We start from the raw sequence: 25077 nt of genomic DNA, 5'->3' as shown, positions 1-25077 counted from the left end.
CATAGTTCTTATGCTCCGTAATACAATATGAACCGACTAGCCCAGGAACAAGTATTACTGAGTTACATTCAATCAATCAATCAATCAATCACTCAATCAATCAATACGTGGAACGAATGGAACTAATGAATCCAATGCTTATGGATCGGTGTGTATCAGTGTATATATAGCGTAGTATATGGGTGCACAGCACATAACAGCTTGCCAACATCAGGTAAACTGCGTGCTCTCATGCAAAAGCTAAACACCACACAAACATACAAGCACCAGAAACACCGCAATGTCGCCCACCCCCACCCCTAAGTGGTAAAATACATCACCCTTAATACACCATAGAGAGGGAAAACGCGAACAAAGTGTGCTGTTGGTACTTTCGGCCGCCACTTTTTTTTTTTAATATATTGTACGCAGCTAAAACATACTTTTTAAAAAATATGACGCAAGGAACGTATCCATCCTTGAAATTAGTCGTCTGTTGTGTTACCAGGTGTGTTTTACCAGATCAGTAAATTATTACAACTGATGATGACGATCCTAAACTATGACACGTACCCATTGCACTACGGAGTCAAAATAGCTATTTTCCTCATCGGATACGAAAATAATAAGGCGGCATGCAGGAGGAACCAACTTATGCCGGGTCCTCTGTCATCGTCGTCTTCTGTTCGTCGCGCGACAATGATTTTCGAGCGAGCGAGCTATAATCCTTCGCATTGCCGCGAACGGACTGCGCAAGTACATGTCTAGAACAATAAAAGGCTACTAAAGACTACTGCTAAAGTACAGTGCAGTCACAGAGGAACTCGTGTTCGCCATGCGGCTTTTACGCGAACGAGCACAGCGCACAGCTGGGGTTAGCTGGGCCACAGTCGGATACTTAAATGTTATCTATTGTTCGTAAGCGCTACAGTGCCCGCACGACATTTATCCTGTCTTTTTTCGGTTTGCTACGAGAAGCTCACGATGCGTGTGCCGGGCATACGAGTAAAACCTACTTTACCCACGACGCTCAGTGACTCAAGTGTTCTTAAGAAGTAAGAAGCAAATTTGACCCCGCCAGTTCATTCAGCGAGCCGTCCAAACGAATGGGCGAGCTGTTACTTATTGTCGGCCATTTACAGATTAACATTTTCGAATTCGGATCCATTGCGCGCAAATCAAAGTGGCGGACATAGCCTGTACGTGTACGAAGGAAAGTCCTAAATTCGCGTGATTTTTTTTTTTCGTGTTGCATTTATGCCCTATTAGTTTAGAAGAGCGTTTTTCAACATTATTCTCCTAACTATTAATAACGAACTGATATATACAAAGATCAGTCATAAGGACCCTGGTAGATGAAGCGGCAACACGTTTGAGAGGTTTTCAAAAAAGTGCCGAAGCAACCCGTGATGCTGCAACCCTGTCATGCTATCACCCGGTAATTTCTCCTCGTTGAAGTTTCCAAATATCTTTCAGGAGTTGTCCCAGTCGCAGATTTCGTTGAGACTGGTGGAAATTATCCAAATAAATAATTAATAAACCAAACGCTCACACACACACACACAGAGAGAGAGAGAGAGAGAGATAACTAACCCTGTATGCGAAGTAAGGTGGGCTACGACATCTTTTTTATAGTGTTTAGCGCAGAAAGTTTAAAAACAACGGACGTCAGAGGAGACATACACACGCACTACTTTCTACAATGGTTTGTTAGAAGCCGGACCAGGAGATTTACATACCAAAGACAAAATCAAGCATGCGATAACTATGAGCCAGTGAGGAATGACTGTGAATGAGTGTGTGCACGGTTGCTCGCCTCTGTTTTATGAATACTTTGTTGCGCGCAGGGCATAAAGACGAAATGACGCGAGATTGATAATTGAAACCGTCACAGGTAGATAGGCCAAGTGTGTGTTAGTACTCCGATAGTCTTATCGAGGAAACTAGTGTCATTCCTCGCTGGCTGATTGTTTGCGCATGCTTGATTTAGTCTTTGGTATATAAACCCCTTGATTCGGCTTCTAATAAGCCATTATTGAAAGTATCGCCTCTGTGTGCCTCCTCTGCCGTCCGTTGCTTTTTTGAAGTTTCTGCGCTAAACATCACAATAGAAAAAAGAACGCATGAAGACGGGAGGAGCGATTGATACATTATTTTAGCATTACTAGCGCTACCGCTTTATACCATTTTACCGCTATACAATATCGGCACCGCGCCAGCTCTGCACGTGCTAGCTAAGTCGCGCCAGGTACATTCGCAACGTGTATTAGCTAACACATGCGAAGACTGGAAGGTGGTATAAGTACGTTAACCTGAAACCGGAGGCTAGGTTCTTGCAGAGCAGAAGACAAGGACACAGATGACGAAAACAGAGAAACTACAGCGCCCCTGCGTGTTCACCTTCGTTCGCATCCTTGTCTTTTGCGCGGCAAAGAGTTTCCACGTCATCGGTAGTGGCAAACGGCAAAGCTGTGACGCTATGCTAAAAACACCGTAACGAGTTCTTTCGTGTCCCGTCCGCTCTGCGCGTTGTCTGTTGTCGCTTGGACACGCACATATCCAAGAGTGCGTCCGCTTACTCGCGCAAAAATTACAATGAAATTTCTCGGACAAAACTTGACGACCCTTCCAGACCTCCGGCCTCGTTTAAAAGAATGCAGACCAGCTGCGACGGATGCGAATCCCCATAACAGCAATCTTGTAACCGGGGCCCGCAGTATTAGGCGTGCCACAAGGAACTGCCCCGGCCCCGTCGTCGTCGTCGTCTACGTGCGCGCGCTTTGCAAGCCGCGCGGGCTCGTCACGGCTGGGAAGGCATGCGGCGGCGCGCTTTCCTCTTTAAGGGTCGCTCGGAAAAATCTTCTTCCTGTCTTCGGAGCGTCGTTTTCGGGACTACCCCCCCCCCCCCCCCCCACCTCACAGGGACGACGATGCTGTGCTGCTGCCGAAAGAGAAATGTAGGTTGGAAAGTGATTAACATGAGTGATCGAAAAAAAAAAAAAAAAAGCGCCCGGCACCGGGTGTAGGCGCGCGCTCACGCATCGGTTCCGCAACGCTGGGTCCGGCGCCTCCTCTCCGACCCCCCCCCCCCCCCCCCTGCCTACCTCGACCGTCGTCCGCGAGGCCCCGGCTATAAAAGGGCACGAGCGGCGGCAGCATGGCACACACACAGCCACTTCGGCGACAACCAAGCAACAGGCACCAACTTCTCCCGCCACTGGTGAGTTGGAGCGGGGTTGCGCTCTGCACCGAGCCCAGAGAGAACTGGAACCCGATGCGATCAGCGCCGAAAGGTCCTGGGACTATTCATCGACCTGGTGGTTAAATCTACGCGACGTCGATCGGCTCCTGTTGGATATTCTCTGAAAACAAAGGGAGTGCTGGTGGCCTTCTTACGGGAGTTTTTCCCAGGCTTCACTCCATTTTTTTTTTTTCGGGGGTTCTCGAAGTCCCCGAAGGAGTACGTTCACTCTGTTTGCGCACAAGCAGGCAGAGTCGATGCACTCGATCGGGGAGTACAGAGGAACTATCGAAATTAGGGTCAAGTGTGAAGCAGGTGCTAATGGGGAAAGTAATACAACAAAAGGAGTAGCCAGCGCTCCCTTTATGGCGTATACGGAACGCGAAGGGTCTTGCAGAGTTCGATCGTCTACGCTATTGAGATCAGAGGCCGAACGACCAGCGCTTGCGACATAACAGGGTGTGCGGCTCCGTCTCGAATCGCGGATTTGTCAGCACAGGGGAGTGAGGAAAGTTTGCTGTCCTTTCATTTTGATCTTAGCAAAGGTACAGTCGCTGGAGCGCGGAGCAATAGTAAACACGAAAGAGACGTACGCTGACCTCCTGAAATAATCGTAGCTCCTACCAGAGTCTTTATTCAACACCTATTCGTATAATCTCCCTCATCATTTTATTTTTAATAGTGTTCAGTTGCTCGCAGAAACAGCCTTCCATGCATTAGTGTGTTAACCACTGTAATTGCGCAGATAAATTCGGCAAAGGTTTTCCCTATATAGCTCTGAACGAGACTGCGACACAACGCACCCAAGATTTTAATTCGCTTGGGTTGCCACACGGTATAACTTCAGAATCAAATTAAGTACAAGCATGTAGGCCCGTTTCATGCGGATACAGCAATATCGCGACCATATATATAAAGCCAACAGGCAATGAGGCGAATGAAACATACTGCAAAAGCGACTTTTAGAATGCGTTATCCATCGTCCCTCTTGAATACATGGCGACTATGTGCTCCACATCCATCACAGCAGCCGCAGCAGCCAGCCCCGCTCAAGATGTACAGCCGCCGAGTCACCCTCACCCTTCTCTGCCTGACCCTCGTGGTGGCCCTTGTGACGCAAGAGGCGCAGGCCAGCAAGCTCAAGAAGGTGGCCAAGTACGCACTCATCGGCGCCGCCCTGGCGCCAAGGATCGTCCCCATCCCGATCCCGATTGGGTAAGCGAAAGCCGTCCCATCAAACTGCTTCGAAGCCAACAGCATGGCGTAAGCGGAGGTGTCACCTTTCGTTAGTTAACACAATAACTCGTCTACGAGGAAACAGGATAACTAAGCGATAAGGGCTAAGAAAAAGCACTGGCTGTGAACGAGTGGCGCGCGTGAAATACTCAAACAGGAGTTAATCTTTTCTTGATTAATTATAGTTGGTGCGCGACTATTGCAACGAAAAGCATGTGACTACGATAAGACACAACCGAAGGTACACGAATTATGAGTGAGTAGTCTTGCTAGCCTCTGTACGGGAATAAAATACTTTGGAGCTAACGGCCTTTCCTCAACAAGGTCGCGGAAATGGCGTAGGCAGGGTAAATACTCGGGACGTCCCGCCCGAAAGCACTGCACCGTGCTCGGGCCAGGGGCAGGGCGCGAAGAAGGTCAGTGGTTGTCAGGTTTCGCGTCGCCCATTTGCCGTAGAATGGCGCCCGCAGCTGTGCTGGCGGCATCAGTCATCAGCGCGAAAGGCGCGCCGAATGTTGGGTGCGCCAGAAGGGTGGCGTGGGCTTATACGCGTGTTTGACAGCGGCGGCATCCGCAACCCGATAAATCACAGCACGCGCGAGCACGCGAATAAATTACCTAACGCGCGCGCGACGCGCGCACGCAAGGTAACTGTCACCTGCGCAAACTGTCTCTTGGCCGATTTCACTATTTTCCCGGAAACCGTAGACGTAACCGAAGCAGCGACTTCGTGTATTGGTGACCCTTCCCCACTATAAGCCGCTACGTAGTAGACGCAACCAGAATAGGATACTTCTAGCGGTGCTAGAAAGCAAAGGTGCATGGTCAAACGACGGCACAAGGTTTGGCCTTACCCCAACAAGCAGTAAGATTTGACGACCTCACTCAAACTAAAGCTAATCCCATAAAGTTGAGGTGCTTTCAGTAGACCTCACATCAAAGTTCAGCATTTGTCAGCTACCTCACCTCAACCTCATCTGAACTTGATTATTGAGGTCGAGTCATCAAAGCTATTGCATGAGTTTGAGGACACGTACTCGATTTAGAACGCAGTTCTCTATTTCCAATGCTGAAACCTTCGTTAAACATGTAAACACGGGTTAGCCTCTAACCCAGATGGCTTCAAGCTATGATATAGGGAAGTAGCCGAGAGAGAGTTTCCGCTCAAAACTCGACTTTCGGCCTCCACCTCAAACTCACACACTAGGTCAAGCTGATAATTCTTATCACTCACAGCTTTTAACTCCCCCTCAATCGCACTTTGTGAGATTAAAGTCGACCTCGGGAAATCAGAACCTCGTTTCAGGTTGCCCACCTATAGGGTGAAAGCGAATACAAGCAAAGACACCGAACAGTCTCTACAATTCGGTTAAGGGACTTCGGAAAACATTGTTACCGCTTTTTCTTGATATCAGAAAGGAACCCGCGCACGTCCTACTTCTCGGTGGTTCATGAGAACGGGTCGTTCGAACCGACAAAAGGTCGACCACGAGAAGCCTAGAGATAAAGCATTTTTAGCAACGACTTGCGTCACGTAATAGCAGGAACAGCGGGCCGCCGGCGATGGCGCCGAATGTTTGCAGATAAAGAATGCAGTAAGCTGACACCAGGGCTTAGTAAGCAAGACAGAGATAATATACCACACGAGTAGGAAGGCGCAAGGCGGCTTCCCATTATCACGATTGCGCGCTGGCCAGAAAGCATCGCGGCTTGATAACCGCGCGGCACAATCTCGGACCATTAGAACAGGAAACCTTCAAGTGCGCGATATGACGACGACGCGATACCGCGAGCGTACGATTCCCGGGCGATCATCTCAGCCTGTCCTTACGATAGGAAATTGAATTCACAAGTGTTAAATAATAAACTTAGCATACTTAAGGCTAAAATCAATATCACTAACGCAACGCAAGAGAAGAAGGTATTGAAGACCGACCTCTGTATAAATAAGCAAGAACCTCTCATTTTGTGTTTTCAATAACTATTCAATAGAGTAACAGGAAACGCGCACTTCCAGCCTCTCCACCAGCGCCCCAGGCAGATCGATCAATCATGTTGCGTAATAAATCAGCCGCCTCGGGCGTAAGGTGAACTTATCGGTTACGCATGTTCAGGAGCTTGCTTGCGCGAAAAGCGGACTGCAAGAACACAGTACGACTACCTCGATTAGTGTGTATACGTAATGCAATGGCATAAGATAAATACCGGCACAGACGAAGCGGCGCGTGGCTTTGATATCATACTTACATGAACGACGTATAATGTGTGGTCTACATGTTTTACATGTGTAACAGTCGTTGAGACCGTACCACTCAAAACGACTCTCGTCTTTTACAGTCACCACGCTCACTACGAGCCCCACTACGACCACGGCTGGCACGCTGGTCTGCAGGGCGGTCACGGCTGGTGGTGAGACGACCACCGAGGGTGGCGCGCCACACGCCCGCCCGACGGCAACAAAAGTCAACTACACTTAAGTTCCCGCTCGCTACGAAGAGCGCTCCGACCACCAAATGTGTGACCAGTCAACGTTTCTAAGTGTTTGTATATAATGTATACGTGTGCTCGTACCTGACAGCCTACCATAGACTCACACGGCATTTGTTTGTCCCCGTCCGAAACGACGTCTTCTCCGCGTTCCTGTCCAAGTGTCTTCGCTTTAATAAAGCCAATAATTCATTGACCACCAAAAAACACGTCCTTCGTCTTTCCTCTCACGCGCCCACAGAGGCCCCGTCGATCGCCTCCGGCCCAAACTCACTTAGCCGGCAAACACTTGCCAGTTTGTCCACTGAACAAGATTCCAAGCCAGCCTTTTAATTTATACTGAACAGGCATCCGTACAATAAGGTTACTCGTTACGAACACACTGTAGTAGGCCGCTACAGAAAAGGCTTGGAACGACTATGCGACGCACCGCGACATAACATTCTGAAAAGTCGAGTTTTCAGTGAGGCTACGTCATTCGAGAACGATCAGTTCGATTAGCTGCAATGTACGGTTTCTGTAGTGGCGGTACAGTCGCGCGGCCACCGTTTTGTTTCCACTTTCCTGTACAGAACCACATTGCGTGGTTGTCGATTCTACAACAGCCAGTAAGTGCCTTAGGATGCCGCACGGTCCTTTCTATAGTATTTTGCGGCGCGTATAAACGCCCAGCGATGGCAAAAGCACGACGACAACGCCTACAGAGAAGACGCAGGCTAGAGGGTGAGAAAACAACGCTGTCACATCGGGCGTTATCGACTTAGGCGTCAGTAAGGCCACCGACGATGAGAGCGCGCGTGCTCTTACGTCATACATTCGCTAAACGTCGAGGAAGTCGCGCTGAGTCCGCAACACGGTCGGAAATCCGTAGAAGAAAAACGCCGCACGACTTACAGGAAGCTCCTGGTCTTGGCTGTCCAGGCTGAATGAGTCGTTGAAGCCGGGTTGCTGTGAGACAGACAGAGAGGGACAAAAATTAATAAAACTACTCGTATAGAAAGAGCTGCAACGTCTATCGGTGCTCTGACGAAGACAGCAAGTTCAACACTTTGGCTAGGTTAAGATACGCGACAACGTTGTCGCGTTCCGTTCGCTAGAAAGCAAGACTCGACATGCTTACAACTGCACGCTAGAGCTGTTCGATTCGGTGCGTTCAAATCGGTAAAAAGAGCGGACGAGAAAAGGAGCGCCGTCCGCCATGTTAAAAAAGAATTAATTTAAACTATGAGGTTCTACGTGCCAAAATCACGATACGAGGCAACGCCGTATAGTAGGGGACTGCGGGTTAATTTTGACCACCTGGGATTCTTTAACGTGCACCTAATGCACGGTGCACGGGCGTTTTTGCATTTCACCCCCATCCCGCCCCCTTGTGCTCAGCTGCGCAACATCATAGCCACTGGGCTACCGCGTCGGGTAGAAATTAGTACTGTTTTACCTGCTCTAATATCATTTATAGGCTGAAATATGTTTGTTCTGCCACAAACGATACATTGGCAGAACAAGAAATCCAACGCCGTTGGATGTTATATGAAGTTAACATCGTATGAACACAGCCAATAAACTTCCGAAAGAGTGACAGAACCAATTGTTGCATACCAATGGCCCAAAATTGGCACGCCACCACGGCGGGCTTCGCCGTGTTAGACTTCGCCGAGTCTGGTCGACACACAACATGGCGCTGGCCGCCATGTTGAACGCGTACAAACTCAACTTCGTACTTCTCGCGTGGAAAGTGCGCGAGACGCATTCAGCCAAAGCGCAGCGAGAGAAAGAAATCCATATAAATGTGATAGTTGACGGAGGCGACGGCGGACGCGCTCGCTGTCCATTTGGATCCGCAAGCACGACAGCAGTCACTTTAGGCGCTCTTTATTTGAACCGCCGGCTCACGTGATATCGAGGCACACTGCAGCTGCGGGGCAAAGACCAAAAGCGACAGATGTGGGGCATCGCGAAACACGCATTTTTCAGCCGCGTATATTCCTGTCGCATTGAAAGCCTTCATTTCGTTTGTTTAGCGAATGCGCTGGAGTCACAGGCGAACTGCGATATTCCCCGCTGCGCCACAGACGGGTCACTTAGTCTGACTGTCCCCAACGGGGCCAGGAATCCACACTTCTTCCGGCGTACTCAAAGAATTGCGGCAGCAGCCCTCTTTTGATTTTTCCGGGGCTCTATCTCTCCCCTTTCGTCCTCCCCAGTGTATAGTCTTCCTCTTCTTTCTGGGGTTTTACGTGCCAAAACCAGTTCTGATTATGAGGCACGCCGTAGTGGAGGGCTCCGGATTAATTTTGACCACCTGGGGTTCTTTAACGTGCACGACAGCGCAAGCACACGGGCGTTTTTGCATTTCGCCTCCATCGAAATGCGGCCGCCGCGGCCGGGATTCGATCCCGCGACCTCGTGCTCAGCAGCGCTTAGCTGACTGAGCCATCCCGGCGGGTCCAGTGTATAGTCAATCGGGATTCAGTGCTGGTTTATCACCCGTTTATTGAACCACTTTTTTTTAGAAGCAACACATGCCCAAGGCACTCTCGCCGTAATTTCAGCCGTGTACTGCATTTCGCGGTAAAACCCCAAATACTCCGGCAACGCAGCGTTCGCTGTTTCTTGGCGTTCACGACCACAGCGACCAGTGGCAACCGACTCTTTTACGCTGCATATAACACAAGACGGGAAGCGCAGTCGAGGACGGCAGAAAACTAGGTGGGGTGATGAAGTTAGGAAATTTGCAGGCGCAAGTTGGAATCAGCTAGCACAAGACAGGGGTAAATGATGATGATGATGATGATGATGATGATGATGATGATGATGATGATGATGATGATGATGATGATGATGATGATGATGATGATGATGATGACACAAGACGAACGTGCTATAAGCAGCGCAGTTTCCCGAGGCAGCGGATTGCCCGTACCAAAGTCCAGTCGACCCCGGGCTGGACCGCGACCACTGACTCCTCCTCGTCGTCCTCCTCAGGGGGCGTCAAGGACGCCGCTTCCGTCGGCGCTCCTCGAAGCGTGCCTTTCATCTTGAATCCGAGCACGGCCACGCCTGCGCAGAGGTGCGTACGTCAATGGCTGTCGCGGTTATAACGACGAAGCGGCTCCGCCCACGGAAGCACTCTAAATCATCGTGCCAGTCGATTATTGCTCTTTTTGTTCTTTCTTTTACCTTTGACGTCGGGCGTGGCAATGGCGTCGTACTGGTTCCAGTGGTTCTTCCACAGCGGGCCCTGAGCGGCACGACCACCGACTGGCGCGGCGGAGGGCAAGCGCATCTCACCACGGCGTCCGTCCGCGGCATCGCCAGCATTCTGTGGTTCGCAAATAATAGCAGTCGCTTCATAAGTACCATTATTGACATTTACGAAGAGAAAGAAAGCTTTTTATTAAAGATCAAACATCTCTGCCGGAGACAAAGGCAGACGAAAGAAAGGAGAAAGGCCGGGAGGTTAACCAGAACCGAAAATCTGGTTCGCTACCCACTGTATAGAACGATACGGAAGAGATACACATCACGCATATACACACGCGATAACACAGGTTGGCCCTATAGTAAGCACCCGTCAACGTTAAAGTTGTTTGTTCGAGTCTGCTGCCCTTAAACAATGCCTCTGTCAACTTCTCCCGCGACAGCTGATGGGGTCGGCATTCCAAAATGGTCCCTTCCTAAAGTGGTCTGTCCTTCCGAAAGTGGTGTATACGTATAGCACCCTTCGTGATGCACATACGTACGGGCACATGACTGCCCCCGATCATCTTCACCCCATCTAGTCGCCCAGTAAGCTCCGACGTCCCTGAATATGTGCCGTGAAGGGTAAGACATCTCTTAACGTATACCACAGGCGAGCCAACTCATCCCTAACGTGGATAGGTATACGCCAACGCGATAAAAATCAGCGAATAATGGCGGGCGGCAAGGACAAGTACACAGCAAGTACGTGACCTAAAGAGATTCTGCATGCATCCAAGAGCCCAGCTTCAGCGTTACGTTAAGAGAGATCGAGCACCGCCCCTGCTAATGGTCGTCCGGCTTGAGCGAGTGAAATCTGGTCAAGGGCTCGCAGTACAGGTGTACTGCCCCGGAAGGCGTACGGCCTGTCGTTCATTCGCGCTGTGGGTGCAGAAGGACAATGCAACAGAACCTGGTATGGAGGGGTGCGTATACCTGGTGGGCGGCCGGATCGAAGACGTTGCGCACGTCCTGCCTGGGTGCGTGGTGCTTGCGCCGGCGAAGCGTTACCGTGTCCAGCCGCCTCTGGACGGCCGCTGCCTGCTCGCGGCTCAGAGTACGCACGTACGACCGGGCCGCCGGAGGGGGCGCCGCCGGCGGTGCGCCTCCATCGTTATGCTGGTGGGGATGGTGGCCACCGCTCGACCCTGCATGTATTTGGGAACTCAGTTCTGGGCGACTTGGTGGCCGCACGTTGATCGAAAGGCTGTTGATGAGGTTGACACGACAATGTGGAAAATGTGTAGTCGTCTACAGAAGTGAGCCCGCTGCATCAAAACCCGAACATGGGTCATAAAAATGAAGAATAATAAGAGAATTAAATAACAGAAACAATTATTTCACAGTGGCTGTGACAAAGCAGCATCGTAAACAAAGAGAATACTGAGCTAAGAACCACAATAAAATAGCCGCAGACACTTATCAGACGCAATGCATGACCAGCGCATGACTTGCGAATAATATCAACCAAGCAAAAGGGGCAAAGTAGTCGTCTACACAACGCCCATATCGCCTAGAACAGGAGCGCAGCCTTTGCTTTCGCGATGCGTTTCGTGACAAATGCGTATCTGCTATCATTGATGTCGTCACCTGTCTGCTATTAATGATGACACTACTTCCCTCCAGACACTCCAGAAGTTTACTCCTCCTCCTTGAGGAGGAGGAGTAAACTTTATTTCGTCAATTTGGCTTAGACAATACTTGAATAAAAATTTTCCTTAGCACAAACGAGCGAGAAGGTTCAGAAATCTACGGACAAAGGAACATACTCACCGAGGACGTCGTCGAGCACAAAGTCGAGTCCCACCTCCCGGAGCCAGTCAGCATCCTGCTCCTCTGCAGCGGTGAAATAGAGAGGCAGATACATGGTGACGACTTTAATGAAATGTATAGAGGCGCAAGAAATATATAGAAAAGGAAAAGCGGAGAGCTCAAGCAGGTTGCACCAGGTTTTCTATCCTGTACACTAGGGACGGGGGAAGCGTGCACAAAAAAAAAAGAAAGAAACAAGGAAATGGAGAAATAAAGGAAGAGCAAGGGATGCAAAGCCTGGACATAGGCCTAGTGTGCTGCCCCGTTCCGATAAAGAGTGAAAAAGAACAAAGGACGATACGAACGCAAAAGCACACACGAGCACTGAAGAGAGAGAAAGAATGCGTAGAAAGGCAGGGAGGTTAACCGGAGGTAGTTAATGTTGGCTACCCTGCACAGGGGGGTAAGGAGTAGAGGGATAAAAAGAGAAAGAGCGGAAGGGGGAAAGAGAGACGACCACAAACAAACCGCGTACACAATAGAGTGCTAGGGGGCGGCGTTCTTAAAGTCTATTGTGAAGGCCCGTGTATATACCGCAGGAACCTTAGTAACGCGAATAAGGCCTTCAGCGCGGATGTTCTTTGGAAGCACTGGCCTAGAGCTTTTAGTTCTGACATTGGACAATTAGTCCAATTCATCCAGCACTCTGCACATAACTTGCCTCTCGGCACACAGCAGAAGTATAATAGGAAAAGGAGAACATGAAAACAGAAAGAACGGAGAGGCAGAGAGAGTGCGAGCGTGAAATGAAAAGCCAGAGAGTTTTTACCCAGAGAACATCTCCGGTTGGCAACACTGTTCTGGGAAATGAAATAAGATGGCAGAAAGGAGGACAAGACAATAAGAAAATAAGGCTACCCTGCACTACAATCACTTGATAAATACGTTTTGATACTATTTGCTGCGCACAATGAACTAGACCTACGTGAAGTGAGAAAGAGAATCCTAAACCGCTCCTGTCATTGTTGTTTCATTTTCTGCGTGTCGTGTGGCCTCCTTTATTTCTATATCTCGGCTTATTTTCCTGCAGACGTAAAGAAGTTGAGAACAGCGTCAACACAGCCTCCCTTTGCTTATTGTTTTCCACTACCGCACCGTCCTCCTTATTCACCCTTGGAGGGTAAAGTCCACGAGTGTACTTGATCGGAGATTATTACGGTACCCGCGCCATTAAGTCCCGCTTTTTCCTCCCACATTAAAAGTCACTGTGCAATTGTACAGTGAGTATACTGTGGAAGACCATTTGCTGACCGGACACCCAGCAACCACATTTGATTCTGTTAAAACCATGGTCTGGGCTAGCTGGTTCATGTGTTTCATTTGGGCCTTATACCCCTCTACACCTATACACTGTCCACTTCTGTGATTCCACCCGTGAAACAGTTGACAGTAATCCTGCTTTAACTCATGATCATCGCAGGATTAGTTTGTCGTTCCTGGTAGCGTATCCATCACAGTGATCTTCGAAGGGCAGTTTTATTAGGTTCAGCAAACAAAAAAGACAGCAGATGTGGAACAGTTTATTAGCGTGAAAGCATCGGATAGTTGCTTATTCATTTCCAAGCGGAGATTTCTGCACAAGACAAAAATGGTGGTTACTGCACTAGTGAACTGAAGTTCCGATTATCTATGTACTTATTTGGGCACGTAGGCAGCAGGATGATAGAGAGTGAGAATGCTTAACAGTAATTGGAGATGTTAGCCAAGCTACAAGTTTGGCAGGCTACTCAAACATATATGATGAATTGAAAACTAAGAATTGATGAATTGAAAATTGAAATGTGATGAAGGATGAAAGAGAGGAAGAGCAAGAGAAAAGAAAGAAAACACGCACAAATAAACAACCGCGAGAAGAAGAAGAAGAACGTAAACTTTATTATCAAATCAAACAGATTTGCAGTCCGGCGTATTTTTAGTGGGTCTGGGCACCCGCCGCGGACGCGGTTCCGAGACCTTGTCTCGAAGCGGCTTCCTCGGCTCGCTGGACGGCCCAGAGCTGTACTGTCAGGTTCGAGCTGAGCAGTGCGGTCTTCCAACGCGAGCGGAGGCTGGCGGTGGAAGAGACGGAGGTGTCGGCACCGCCCGAATTGTTTGTTATGTCCTTACATTCCCATAATGTGTGATTAAGTGTGGCAACCTCGCCACAGGATGTGCATCTTTTTGTAGTGTACATGTCTGGATACATGGCGTGCATGAGTCTGGGGTTTATGTAAGAATCAGATGTTTGTAATTGCCTGTAGTGTACTGCTTGCGCCCTGTCTAACCTAGCGTGAGGGAATGGGTATACGCGTCTCTGTAACTGGTAGTGTGTCGTGATGTCGTGGAACCTGGTCAAACGATCCTCCCACGCCCAGACGTTTGCAGTAACCCGCGGGGGCTCTTCCTCCGATGATGCTCGGTGAGTGAGGTCTCGAGCAACGCGGTGAGCCGCTTCGTTGGGGGTGCTCAGTCCAGTGTGTGCCGGGATCCATAGCAAGTGCCTTCGGTTATCGACGTCGGCCTCTCCCTGGTGTATGGGATGTCGCTTAAGTATGTGATACGCCTCTTGCGATATGCGCCCATTGAAAAATTGCGAATTGCCGTTTGCGAATCGCAGATCACGTATGTAGCCTTGGTTTGTGTGAGGGCCAGTGCTATGGCCGCTTCCTCTGCCGCTTCGGCATATGCCGTGTTCACGGTGACGCTCGTGAGGTGGTTACCTCGGTGGCTAGTAACTGCCGCCACGAAACTCTTCCTATCTCGATAACGGGCTGCAACGGTGAAGACTGCCTCCTTGTCGTTGGAGTAACTTTGGTGCATGTGTTGTGCCCTGGCTTTACGTCTCCCCGTGTGGTGTTGGGGGTGCATGGTGCGAGGCAATGGGGGCACGTATAGTTGCTCGCGCATGGTTCTTGGAATTTCTACTTTGATGCCGTACTGCATGTGGTATGTGATGCCGAGCTTTTCGAGCACGTGCCTGCCCGCGCGGGTCTTGGATGGGCGCTCGAGTTGGGACACTTGTTGCGCCTCCACGAGTTCCTCGAGCGTGTTGTGCAAGCCTAGTTCTAGGAGCTTGGTGGTGCTCACTTCGGGCGCAAGTCCCAACGCACATTTGTACGCCTTGCGAATGAGGGCGTTGAGCTTGTTTCTTTCCGCAACCGTCCAGTTGTGAAACGCTGCCGTGTACGTTATGTGAGAAATAACGAAGGCTTGTATAAGTCGTATGACGTTGCCTTCGCGCATGCCCGCGTGTTTGTTGGTGATGCATGCGTCGGATGAGCTGCATCGTGCTGGTGGCCTTTGCCGTTATCTTGCGAAGTGCTTCGCCATTGCCGCCCTTGTGTTCAATCATCATTCCTAGTACCCGGATCTTGTCTATCATCGGGATGGGTAGGCCGTTTGATGCCGTTAATTGGATCTCTTCCTTTTCGGGGGGGGGGGGGGGGGGGGGGGGGGGGGTGTAGCCTTTAGGTGGTCGCCCCTTTCTGACCAGTCTATATAGCAGCAGTTCGGATTTTTCGGCCGAGCAGGTGAGTCCCGTGCCCACCAGGTAGTTTTGTAAACGTTGCTCGATCGCTCCGTCGCTGCCCGTTGTCCAGATCGTAATATCCTCCAGATCGTGGTGCAGTCCTTCGATTTGCAGCAATCGGTCGGGTAACCCCAGCAGGGCGAGGTTGTAGAGCATCGGCGAGATGACCGAGCCCTGCGGGGTGCCCGAGCTCCCGATGTTGATTTGATCTGAGTCTAGTTGTCCCACTCGCATGCGAGCTGTTCTTCCCGTGAGGAAGTCTCGGACGTAGTTGTACGTTCGCAGTCCGAGATTTAGCTCGTCTATTTGTCGTAATATGGCATCGTGGCGAACGCTATCGAAGGCCTTCTTCCGGTCCAGCCCGAGGATGGTTCTCGTCGAGCGCCCCGGATTGTCTATGAGTTGGTGTTTTAGTTGCAGAAGGGCGTCTTGCGTGGAGAGATGTCTTTTGAACCCAATCATGGTGTGTGGAAATAATTCGTTGTCCTCGAGGTAATCCGTGAGTCTATTGAGAAACGCGTGCTCCATCAACTTGCCCACGCAGGACGTGAGGGAGATGGGGCGCAGGTTCTCCAGCTGTAATTTCTTGTCGGGTTTCGGTATCAGTATGATCTTTGCTTCTTTCCATTGCTGGGGTAGCTTGCCGTGGGCCCAACACTCGTTAATGTATTTTGTGAGTTTCTCAATTGATCCGTAATCTAGATTGCTCAGTGCCCTATTTGATATTCGATCGGGGCCATGGAGCCGACTTGGTGTTGAGAGGCAGTTTACATTATTCGAGGTATAGTTTGCAGGGTCTTATTCATGTCTGTATCCCGCAGGAATGCTAGAAGCGCCTTTGGATTTCGTTATGCGAAGACACTGTAACATAGTGCGGTGTACAAAATATATTTAAATGAAAAAAAGAATGAAACAGAAGTTTAATGTAGGCAGACTGTGTGACAAGGAAAATGTAATTAGAGAGCGTAGATCAATGTAAATACGGAAACTGCACGGAACCTCAAAGAAAGACTTGAACTGCTGAGCAAAAAGCTTTCCTGTCACTGTGCCACAACAGTCGAGGCACCCAAGAAAAGACAGAACAGGAATGTTTAGGCATAAACATAGTATCCAAAGACGTCTACGCGCTGTTTCAAAGTGTACCTGGATTCTGGTGGGTCGCGCGGTCATCCTCGTCCTCATCGTCGTCGATGCGGATGTGGTCGCACTTCGCTCCAATAGACGTCGAACTGGCGCCCGTGGCCTTCGGGGGCGGCCGGAGCGGCCGACGAGGTCCACAGCGCTTCCTCGCCCAGATCTGCAAACAACACGGCATATAGCCATGATTACTTCAACTTCGAGCGCATGCCTCAAAGCGGAAACGAGAGAGCTTCCGTAGCAGGAACGATCTCGGCAGGAAAGCCAAAAAAAAAGCGCGCAATCAACCTTTGCAAACCGCTAGTTCCGTTTGACGTATAGCCGCGTTCTTCGAAAGCGCATATTCATTACGAGAAGATTGAGCGCTGTCTTTGCCTTCCGCTCCCCCCAAAATACAGAATATATGGAACTTCTTTTTCTTTTTCTTTTGCAGTGTCAACAGACAGTTTTAGCTCGATGTTCGCACGCGTTCCGCTCCACTTGCAGCGGCAATGGGGATGAAACACGCACACGGCTGTCGACGTTGTCGCGTGTATACGTATATGTGTGTGCGTTTCATGTGTACAGACAGCTAGTGCGCCGGTAAGCTGTTTCACGCAGAAGCGAAACGGGAGCTTACTTTCCGCCGGCACTGCGTGACACGGAGAGATTCGCGCTTGCGTCTACACCGTGTACTATGTTTCGTCTATTGCGGCGTGAAGATGACGAGTACACAATCTACAACGTACTGCTCCTCACAGCTTTTTCTGGCAGTGAGGTCTGTTGACTCCTCAACACTTAATAGCCTTCTGTACTAGCAAGTATAGCACCAAACTGCCATGCACTGTGCTCCTTCGTCCTTAGATTAATCCGTCAAGAGGGAAATGTGAAATGATCTTTCCGATAGGACAGCCACATGGCTCGTCGGAGTAAGCATGCAAGGCTATGATCGAGCCAGGCTAACTTCTACAGCTCCTCGCTGAAGCAAGCATCTCTCTCTGTCTCTCTCTCTCGCCTCTTGATGGGAGTCTTGAAGAGACTCGGCACGAAGAAAGAGCACGCACTTAAACTGTGCACCGGAAGTCGCAGATCTTTTAGTTTAAACAACCTCAGAGAGAGGACAGTATAGGCGAGGACAGAAATAAGCGAATACGGATGTTTGTTCCGCCGCTGTTCGGCAAGGAAGTCACGCGAAAGGGCTTTTCTCTTATTCGGCATGTACTACTACCAGTGTACGGCTGCTGTATGACAAGTGGCCGAGGAAGAGTGTTTAGGTGGGCGTTCCGCTCTTTGGCGCTTGAGGGGCGAGACCCGAATTTCGTAGGCCTGGAATTCTTCTTTACCGAGCTTTTCATTAACGGTGAGCATTCAGGAATAGCTTCTGCCCTTCTTTCCTACAAACTATGCATTCTAAGAAAGATTTGCTCCCTTGGGGGCTTGTCAAGAAAACAGTCGTCTTGCATCTATCCTGCACGGACTTCCTTTATTTAACGTTACTCTCTCTCTGTAGTTCCAGGTCACGTGACGTAGCGTTCCTGAAGAAGTAACGGGCATGCAGCGCTAATTAAAAGAGTACGCGAGACAGATGACGATTACACTCTAAAAAAATGTCTGATTATTAAGATACTCCCGAATGCGAAATTTGAGCACAGCTGTATACGCGTTTTCCCGTTAAGACCTGACTTAACGATAAAGGCATACCCGACGCGGTGGCTCAGTTAGCTAAGGCGTTGCGCTGCTGATCTAATCCCGGCCGCGGCGGCCGCATTTCGAAGCAGGCGAAATGCAAAAACGCCCGTGTGCTTGCGTTGTAGTGCACGTTAAAGAACCCCAGGTGGTCGAAATTAATCGGAAGCCCTCCACTACGGCGTGCCTCATAATCAGAACTGATTTTGGCACGTAAAACCCCAGAAAGAAGAAGAACGATAAAAGCATCTTCATACGGTGGACAACCAAGTGTTATTTATGCAAGAAACCCGAAACAATCAAACACGTATTCCTAGACTGTTGGGACCCGATTTCTCACTGGGATGTACTCCAGCGCATGTTAAAGAAGCAGTTACCCTTTGACCCATATGACATACGATTCTTGCCAGTAAATACATCAGACGACATACCGTATACGATGTAATTATGGTCCTGGGCCTTCACGCTTCCTGGAAAACGAGAATGGAATTTGTGCATTTCATTGAAAGTGTGGTATGTCGGACAGAAGTGTATCGTGCGCTCTCTGATCCTCCAGAGTGGATATCTGTACTTGATGCTTTGGTCTCGTTGAAAAAAATTTAACTCCGCATTAGCCAAAGTGTAGGTGGCATGTTTTATGTCTTGTAACCCGTGACTTTAAATGTCGAAGTCTGCAATGAAGAACAAAAAAGTATACGTGTTTTCATTTCGCAATGTATTGAGGCAAGAAATTTAAGACCGAAATCACCGCACCGACTGGCAGTGGCCCAGTGCTGTCAGCGCCTTCGCAGAGGGAGGCGCAGTATGGGAACTCTGGCATGATGAGCGGCATCGGAGCCAGATGTGGAAGACGACGAACGCGCCAGTAGTGGCACGAGCGCGTTCGCGCGGTTACGCCGAGGGACGCCAGCGCTCAACCCAGGAACGGGCAGAGCTGCGCTCTATAAAAAAAAAAAACAACAAGAAAAACGTATGCACCCTTCGGGGCGTATCTTTGTCACACAACGATAATCGTCATCTGCCTTGCTTGCGCTTCCTTTCTTGTAAACTCTGGGCTCGCTACTTTCCTGTAAAAAGCGCTGCGTCACGCTGACAACGCGCATGCCATTCGTGACTCCGTTGACCTGGAAGTACAAGGCGCGCAACAACAACAATTATGGGGTTTTACGTGCCAAAACCAGTTCTGATTATGAGGCACGCCGTAGTGGGGGACTCCGGAAATTTGGACCACCTGGGGTTCTCTAACGTGCACCTAAATCTAAGTGCACGTGTGTTTTCGCATTTCGCCCCCATCGAAATGCGGCCGCCGTGGCCGGGATTCGATCCAGCGACCTCGTGCTCAGCAGCCCAACACCATAGCCACTGAGCAACCACGGCGGGTACAAGGCGCGCAGTGCAGAGAAAGAAAAGAGAAAAGCAACGCAAGGATGGATGGCAAATATTGTTGAGGGACAAGATAAGCCCCAAATTGTGTAAAAATGTATGATAATAATTCAGAACGCGCGCGCGCGCGCGCGCGCCTGTGTGTGTGTGTGTGTGTGTGTGTGTGTGTGTGTGTGTGTGTGTGTGTGTGTGTGTGTGTGTGTGTGTGTGTGTGTGTGTGTGTGTGTGTGTGTGTGTGTGTGTGTGTGTGTGTGTGTGTGTGTGTGTGTGTGTGTGTGTGTGTGTGTGTGTGTGTGTGTGTGTGTGTGTGTGTGTGTGTGTGTGTGTGTGTGTGTGTGTGTGTGTGTGTGTGTGTGTGTGTGTGTGTGTGTGTGTGTGTGTGTGTGTGTGTGTGTGTGTGTGTGTGTGTGCGTGTGTGTGTGCGTGCGTGCGTGTGTGCGCGCGTGCGTGCGTGCGTGCGTGCGTGCGTGCGTGCGTGCGTGCGTGCGTGTAAATTATGGTTTAGGCTCGAGAGAGTCAACGCAGGCCAAGACCGGCGCAAAGCTTTTCCTGCCCTTTTTCTTCTTCTTTTTTTTTTTTCTGTATCGACGCAGAACATCGCACCGTCTATAGATAGTGGCTGGCGCAACTTAGCGACTAGTCCGCGTGGTGTTTTCTGCATAGCGGAAACTGCAGGCTTTATTTCTTTCAGTGCCATATCGACAGCGACTGGCGTGGGCCGCGATTTGGCACGCCTTCGGGAGCGCGCAAGTCACAACTTTGCCAGCTGCCGTACTGCTGGACACTTTTGTTATCGCTGCATCGACAAAGTTTTGGCACCAACGCGTGCGTTCTGTCTGCGCTAACTTTGAGAAAGGAAACCCGAAAGCGGCGCGACGACGTTATAAATATATTCAAATACGACGGTCGGTAACGCAGTCGCAGTCACATTTTTGCTTGAACGAACACCGAGACCCGTGTGAAAATTACAGATGCGAACCTTAAACATGGAGTCACGTGCTTTTCCTCAAACATTTCAACGCGGTATCAAATCTAAAGTATTCAGGAAGCAGAGGAGCGCGAACCTCTGTGTGCTTTCGGTCGCCTGAAATAGCTATAGCTTTCGCCTATACACTAGCGTTCTTAGATCCAAAAATAATGCTAAAGCTTTGTAAAAGTAAAAGCGAGCAATAGCAAGCAGCGCGTCTGCGTGTATTTGAAAATACCAAGCCCCCAGAAAGTTGTAGCAAGAGGAGTATACTAAGTGTCCATATCCCTCGTTAAAAGAAGCCTTGAGGACAGTCGTTCTATAATGCTTCGCAGAGAAGTGTGCAGGTCGGGATCTCTTTTGGTTGCGAAGCACGGATGAACCACAATGCCGGAAAAGGGGGGATTAATGATCTGCAAGATTTGTTCAACGCAGATTAACCGTGTTCCACTTACGACGGAGATTAATGTAACGTAACCAAAAGTGCAGGGCGCATGTTGTCATCACCGGACGTTAAGTGCCGCCCGATGAGTGTCCCAAACATGCATGCATGATTTGTTCTGGTGTTGGTCTCCACGTTTGGTTTTTTGGTGTTGGTGGAGTTGTTTTAATTCTGTCTCCTTCTTCACTCACCATGCCTTTCCGTCTTATACTACCTACTGTTTTTCACACACTATTATTTTTCTATGCACTTTTTTTCTTTTGAAAAGTCGGCATTCGTTGTGTCCCTCCTAGCTCTCCTTCTATTCTCTGATTGTTTTTCTGTACTCAAACATAATAATAATAATAATAATAATAATAATAATAATAATAATAATAATAATAATAATAATAATAATAATAATAATAATAATAACGGTTTGTTCATACGCTAGCGTGACCTGTCGCCTGAATTATGCGCACAGGATTTATCTTTTTTCTTTCAGAATCATATTTTGTGTAGCTTAATGCTCAAAAGCTGCACAGTGGGGCATGTGGGACGCCGTAGTTGAGAGGGCTAGGGATCAATTTTGACCACCTGGCGTTCTTTAATGTGCACAAGAGAGAGAGAAACTAAGAGGGAAATGTAGGGAGGTTAACCAAGGGCGTGCCCGGTTGGCTACCCTACACATGGGGAGGGTGAAATGGGGAAGAACAGATAAGGAGAGAAAAGAAAAATAATAGAGTCAGTCATTCGCAGACTCTTTAACGCGCACGCAAAGTACGGTACCAATGAGGGTGCTCTCGCGTCATTCCCCCCTCAAAAATGCGGCCGACGCGGTTGCAAGTATAACCTGCGACCTCGCGCTCAGTTGTAGAGCGCCATAGCCACTTGGCCACCGCGCTGGGTAATCTAAAGTTTGCTCAGCGCAAAGGTATGCGCCTCAGACACGTTGGCAACAGTCCCATTACACTCGTGCCTTCCAAACGGGAAAGGCAGACACTGCGGGCTGTGACCTCTGCGCTGACGAGGAAACTATCACCCGCATTATGTGCGGGTGTACGCAGTATAGTAGCCTACAGAGACGTACACCGCTGTGCTCAACAAGTTTGACGATGATAATCCTCAAACATAGATGTGACTTGATATCCCCATCCGAAGACCGTGAAAGGATTATCGTGCTTTTCGCGATCCACAGGAGTCAGTGTAACGCAGTTACAAATTTTTTAGTGTGCTTGTTTTTCATTCTCTTTTATTTATTTATTTCTAACCCCGCTTTTTCCCACAACCCACGTGTAGGGTATCGAACCGGAGACTTTCCCGCTCGCATTGCATCTGGTTATCCTCCTTTGTTCCCGTCTTTATCACCCTCTCTCTCTCTCGTACTTTCCACAACGAAGTGCCAGAACGTTTTTGCGACGCAGTTGGCAGCGTGTGAGCGAAAGCCTCCGGCCGACAAGCTCTTCCGGCTCGGAACGAAAACAACAACGACGCCGACTCGGACTCCCACCACGACAACCGAGTCCGTGAGAGAAGTGTGACGCAAACATGGCGGTCAACTAGACGTCAACAGCGTGCCGCGCCCTACACATAACGCGAGTTCCTTTCACAGCTGGCGCGCCAGCAACCGCCGCGGTCGCCACCTGTTGCGTCACAACTTGCCGCACGCGCTTCCAAGCCATTGACCGTCGCGACCGGCTTTCTGCGTTCGATGTTTGTGTAGGAATCACCGAACGCTTACGGTATATACAAAGCGAGCAAGAATCGAGTTCGCGAAATTCCTGCGTTTAAAAGATAGCTGCCCGGTTGCTTCCTTTTCTTTGGTTTCACAATATTTATGAAGGATTGTGGGAACGGTACAATTTTGGAGCCGAATATGATTATTCGAGAAATACCAGCTTCAAACACCCGATCAAACACTAAACGCTTTTTTCTGCTTTCAAAGGTATAAAATAAATCTGAAGAAAAAAAAAGATTTTTATTAAATTAGCCCTCCGCTCAAACAGATAACATTAAGTAAGCCTATAGTGAAAGGTCGCCACAATTTTCATGTGTCTCACGTATCGAAGTTCCAGCTATCCATGCTGGTACTAAGATATTATAGGGCAGAGATTTTGACTTTACCAACGAAACTTGACAAGAAGCTGAAGACCGCTGCAATACGAGCGATGGGACGAAATATAGGCGTAAGGTTAAGAGAAAGGAATGCGACGGCGTGGAATAGAGTGTCCATTAGAGCAGGCCACGTGACGCATAGGGTAGCTAACCAGTGGTCTATTAGGGAAACAGAATCGGTGCCTAGCGAAGCGAAACGGAGTCGTGAACGACAGACAATTAGGTGGTGTGATTAAATTAGGAAATTTGCAGCTTTATAATAAAGAAAATCAGGTAGGCTGTATCAGGTACGCAGCCGCAGTAGAGTACGTGAAACGCCTTGTTCGTGCTGCAGACGGTGTATGGGCACTGGGGTACAGAAATGACGTAACCAAATACACAAGCCATACATTTATTCACGCGTTAGCAAGAGTACATGCTTATATTACAGCTAGTGAGGGTTTTACGGTCTACTTGTGCAATTGTGCTCGCTTTCTATTCGCAGTGCGCACGTTTGTTCGGAAGAAAGTGTTTGGGCACTAGGCTAGCTAAATGACGCCCCCTACTGGTGGCGCCCGAGACAGCCCTGCGCCGGCACAAACGGTTTCCAGCAGAACGCACTGACACGGACAGAAAGGGACGACGACATACGCTCACTAACAACTGCTATGTGCAACCAACGATCTCATGGCCAACACTACTCGTATACATAGTTGTGGCACCTGGGCTTGGCTCAATCTCATGCAGCGCTTGCGCTCGATCCCTATGAAAAAAGACACATTCCGCCGTGGTCAAAGGAACTGGGCTTTCCCTCTGTCGTGCTGCCCCAGTCACTTCACGCCATTTCTGGAACATACGTGTCGAACGCAGGAAGACCAAAGCCGAGCAAGAGTGAAACACCTGCAACAAATTTCCCACTTGTATAAGCCTCATAACTCCTGATGAGCACTGCTTTGAGTTTGGTGGATTATACCTAAACTACGGCTGAGCGAGCTCTCTCAAGCGCGACGTACCAATCCCACTCGTATCAACAAACGTACTGGCGAGCGCTTTGCCTCCCTGAATGCCGAGCGAGAGGCTAAATTTAGCTCCGATTGCATCATGCGTGGCGCAACAACAGCGCCATCTGTGCACGCGACGCATGCATGGTCGAGCAATGGCTCCTTTCCTCTACACAACGATACCAAAAGTAGGACGCCTGGGCATGCAAATATATAAACAATAATTAAATTAAATCCAGGGGTTTCACGCGCCGCAACCACGACATGATTATGAGGCACGCCGTATAGTGGAGGACTCGGGAATAATTATGACCACCTGAGGTTCTCTAACGTGCGTCTACATCAAAGTACACGAGCATTTTTCGCATTACACCCCCATCGAAATGCGGCCGCCGCTGCTGAAATCAAACGCGCTCCGGGTGCCGTTTTACTTTTTATCAGCAAAGGTGGCAATCCTAAGTGCACCAGAAAATCCAAACACCACTTAGGCTGTCTTGCACCCCTTTTTTCGTTGTTTTGCACACCGGCCGATATCTTCCCCTAACTGCCGGTCCCCTATTCGTAAAATTTCCTATAGGAGCTTTCGATCAGCGTAAATAATCACTGCGAAATAAGGTCCTTAAGCTTTCCCCTACTATTAATTTGGTCCTGAAAAGTAAAGATGGAAACAAGAGTTCTGAGAGGATATTTGTCAAACTAAACTGATTTAGGCCGGCTGCTTGAGCCAAGCTGATTTCAACGACTTTCGCAATGTCCGCGTACTGGCCGTGAAGGCTTGCAGTGAGCTTAAAATCACGCCAGTTTTGCGACTCGCTTCAACACTTCGCACGACGTCAACTTTCACACGACTGTCGCCGACAAGCCAGGCCAGTCAAAACACATCTCAAATGAATAGATACGCGCAGT

At 49.3% G+C, this 25077-nt stretch overlaps 2 protein-coding genes across 2 annotated transcripts in view; one reads left to right on the top strand and one right to left on the bottom strand.

The window, feature by feature from the left end:
* LOC119462084 (rho GTPase-activating protein 18) overlaps nt 1-25077 on the bottom strand; it is a 229414-nt gene that overhangs the window by 195977 nt on the left and 8360 nt on the right. The window contains exons 2-7 of the mRNA XM_049672539.1: nt 16647-16800; nt 11957-12019; nt 11120-11331; nt 10124-10265; nt 9867-10003; nt 7838-7891 (exon numbers count right to left, since the gene is read on the bottom strand). Coding sequence (XP_049528496.1) covers nt 7838-7891; nt 9867-10003; nt 10124-10229 — 297 coding nt within the window. The 5' untranslated portion in view covers nt 10230-10265; nt 11120-11331; nt 11957-12019; nt 16647-16800. The remainder of the gene's footprint in view (nt 1-7837; nt 7892-9866; nt 10004-10123; nt 10266-11119; nt 11332-11956; nt 12020-16646; nt 16801-25077) is intronic.
* Nucleotides 3122-7818, top strand: LOC119461057 (uncharacterized). The gene is made up of 3 exons (XM_037722237.2): nt 3122-3199; nt 4248-4435; nt 6794-7818. Exons 1-3 carry the CDS (start codon nt 3137-3139, stop codon nt 6867-6869), a joined length of 327 nt encoding a protein of 108 aa, XP_037578165.1. The 5' UTR covers nt 3122-3136; the 3' UTR covers nt 6870-7818.

Source organism: Dermacentor silvarum, chromosome 8, assembly GCF_013339745.2.
Source record: "Dermacentor silvarum isolate Dsil-2018 chromosome 8, BIME_Dsil_1.4, whole genome shotgun sequence".
NCBI lineage: Eukaryota > Metazoa > Arthropoda > Arachnida > Ixodida > Ixodidae > Dermacentor > Dermacentor silvarum.
This window is presented reverse-complemented; position numbering and strand designations above follow the sequence as displayed.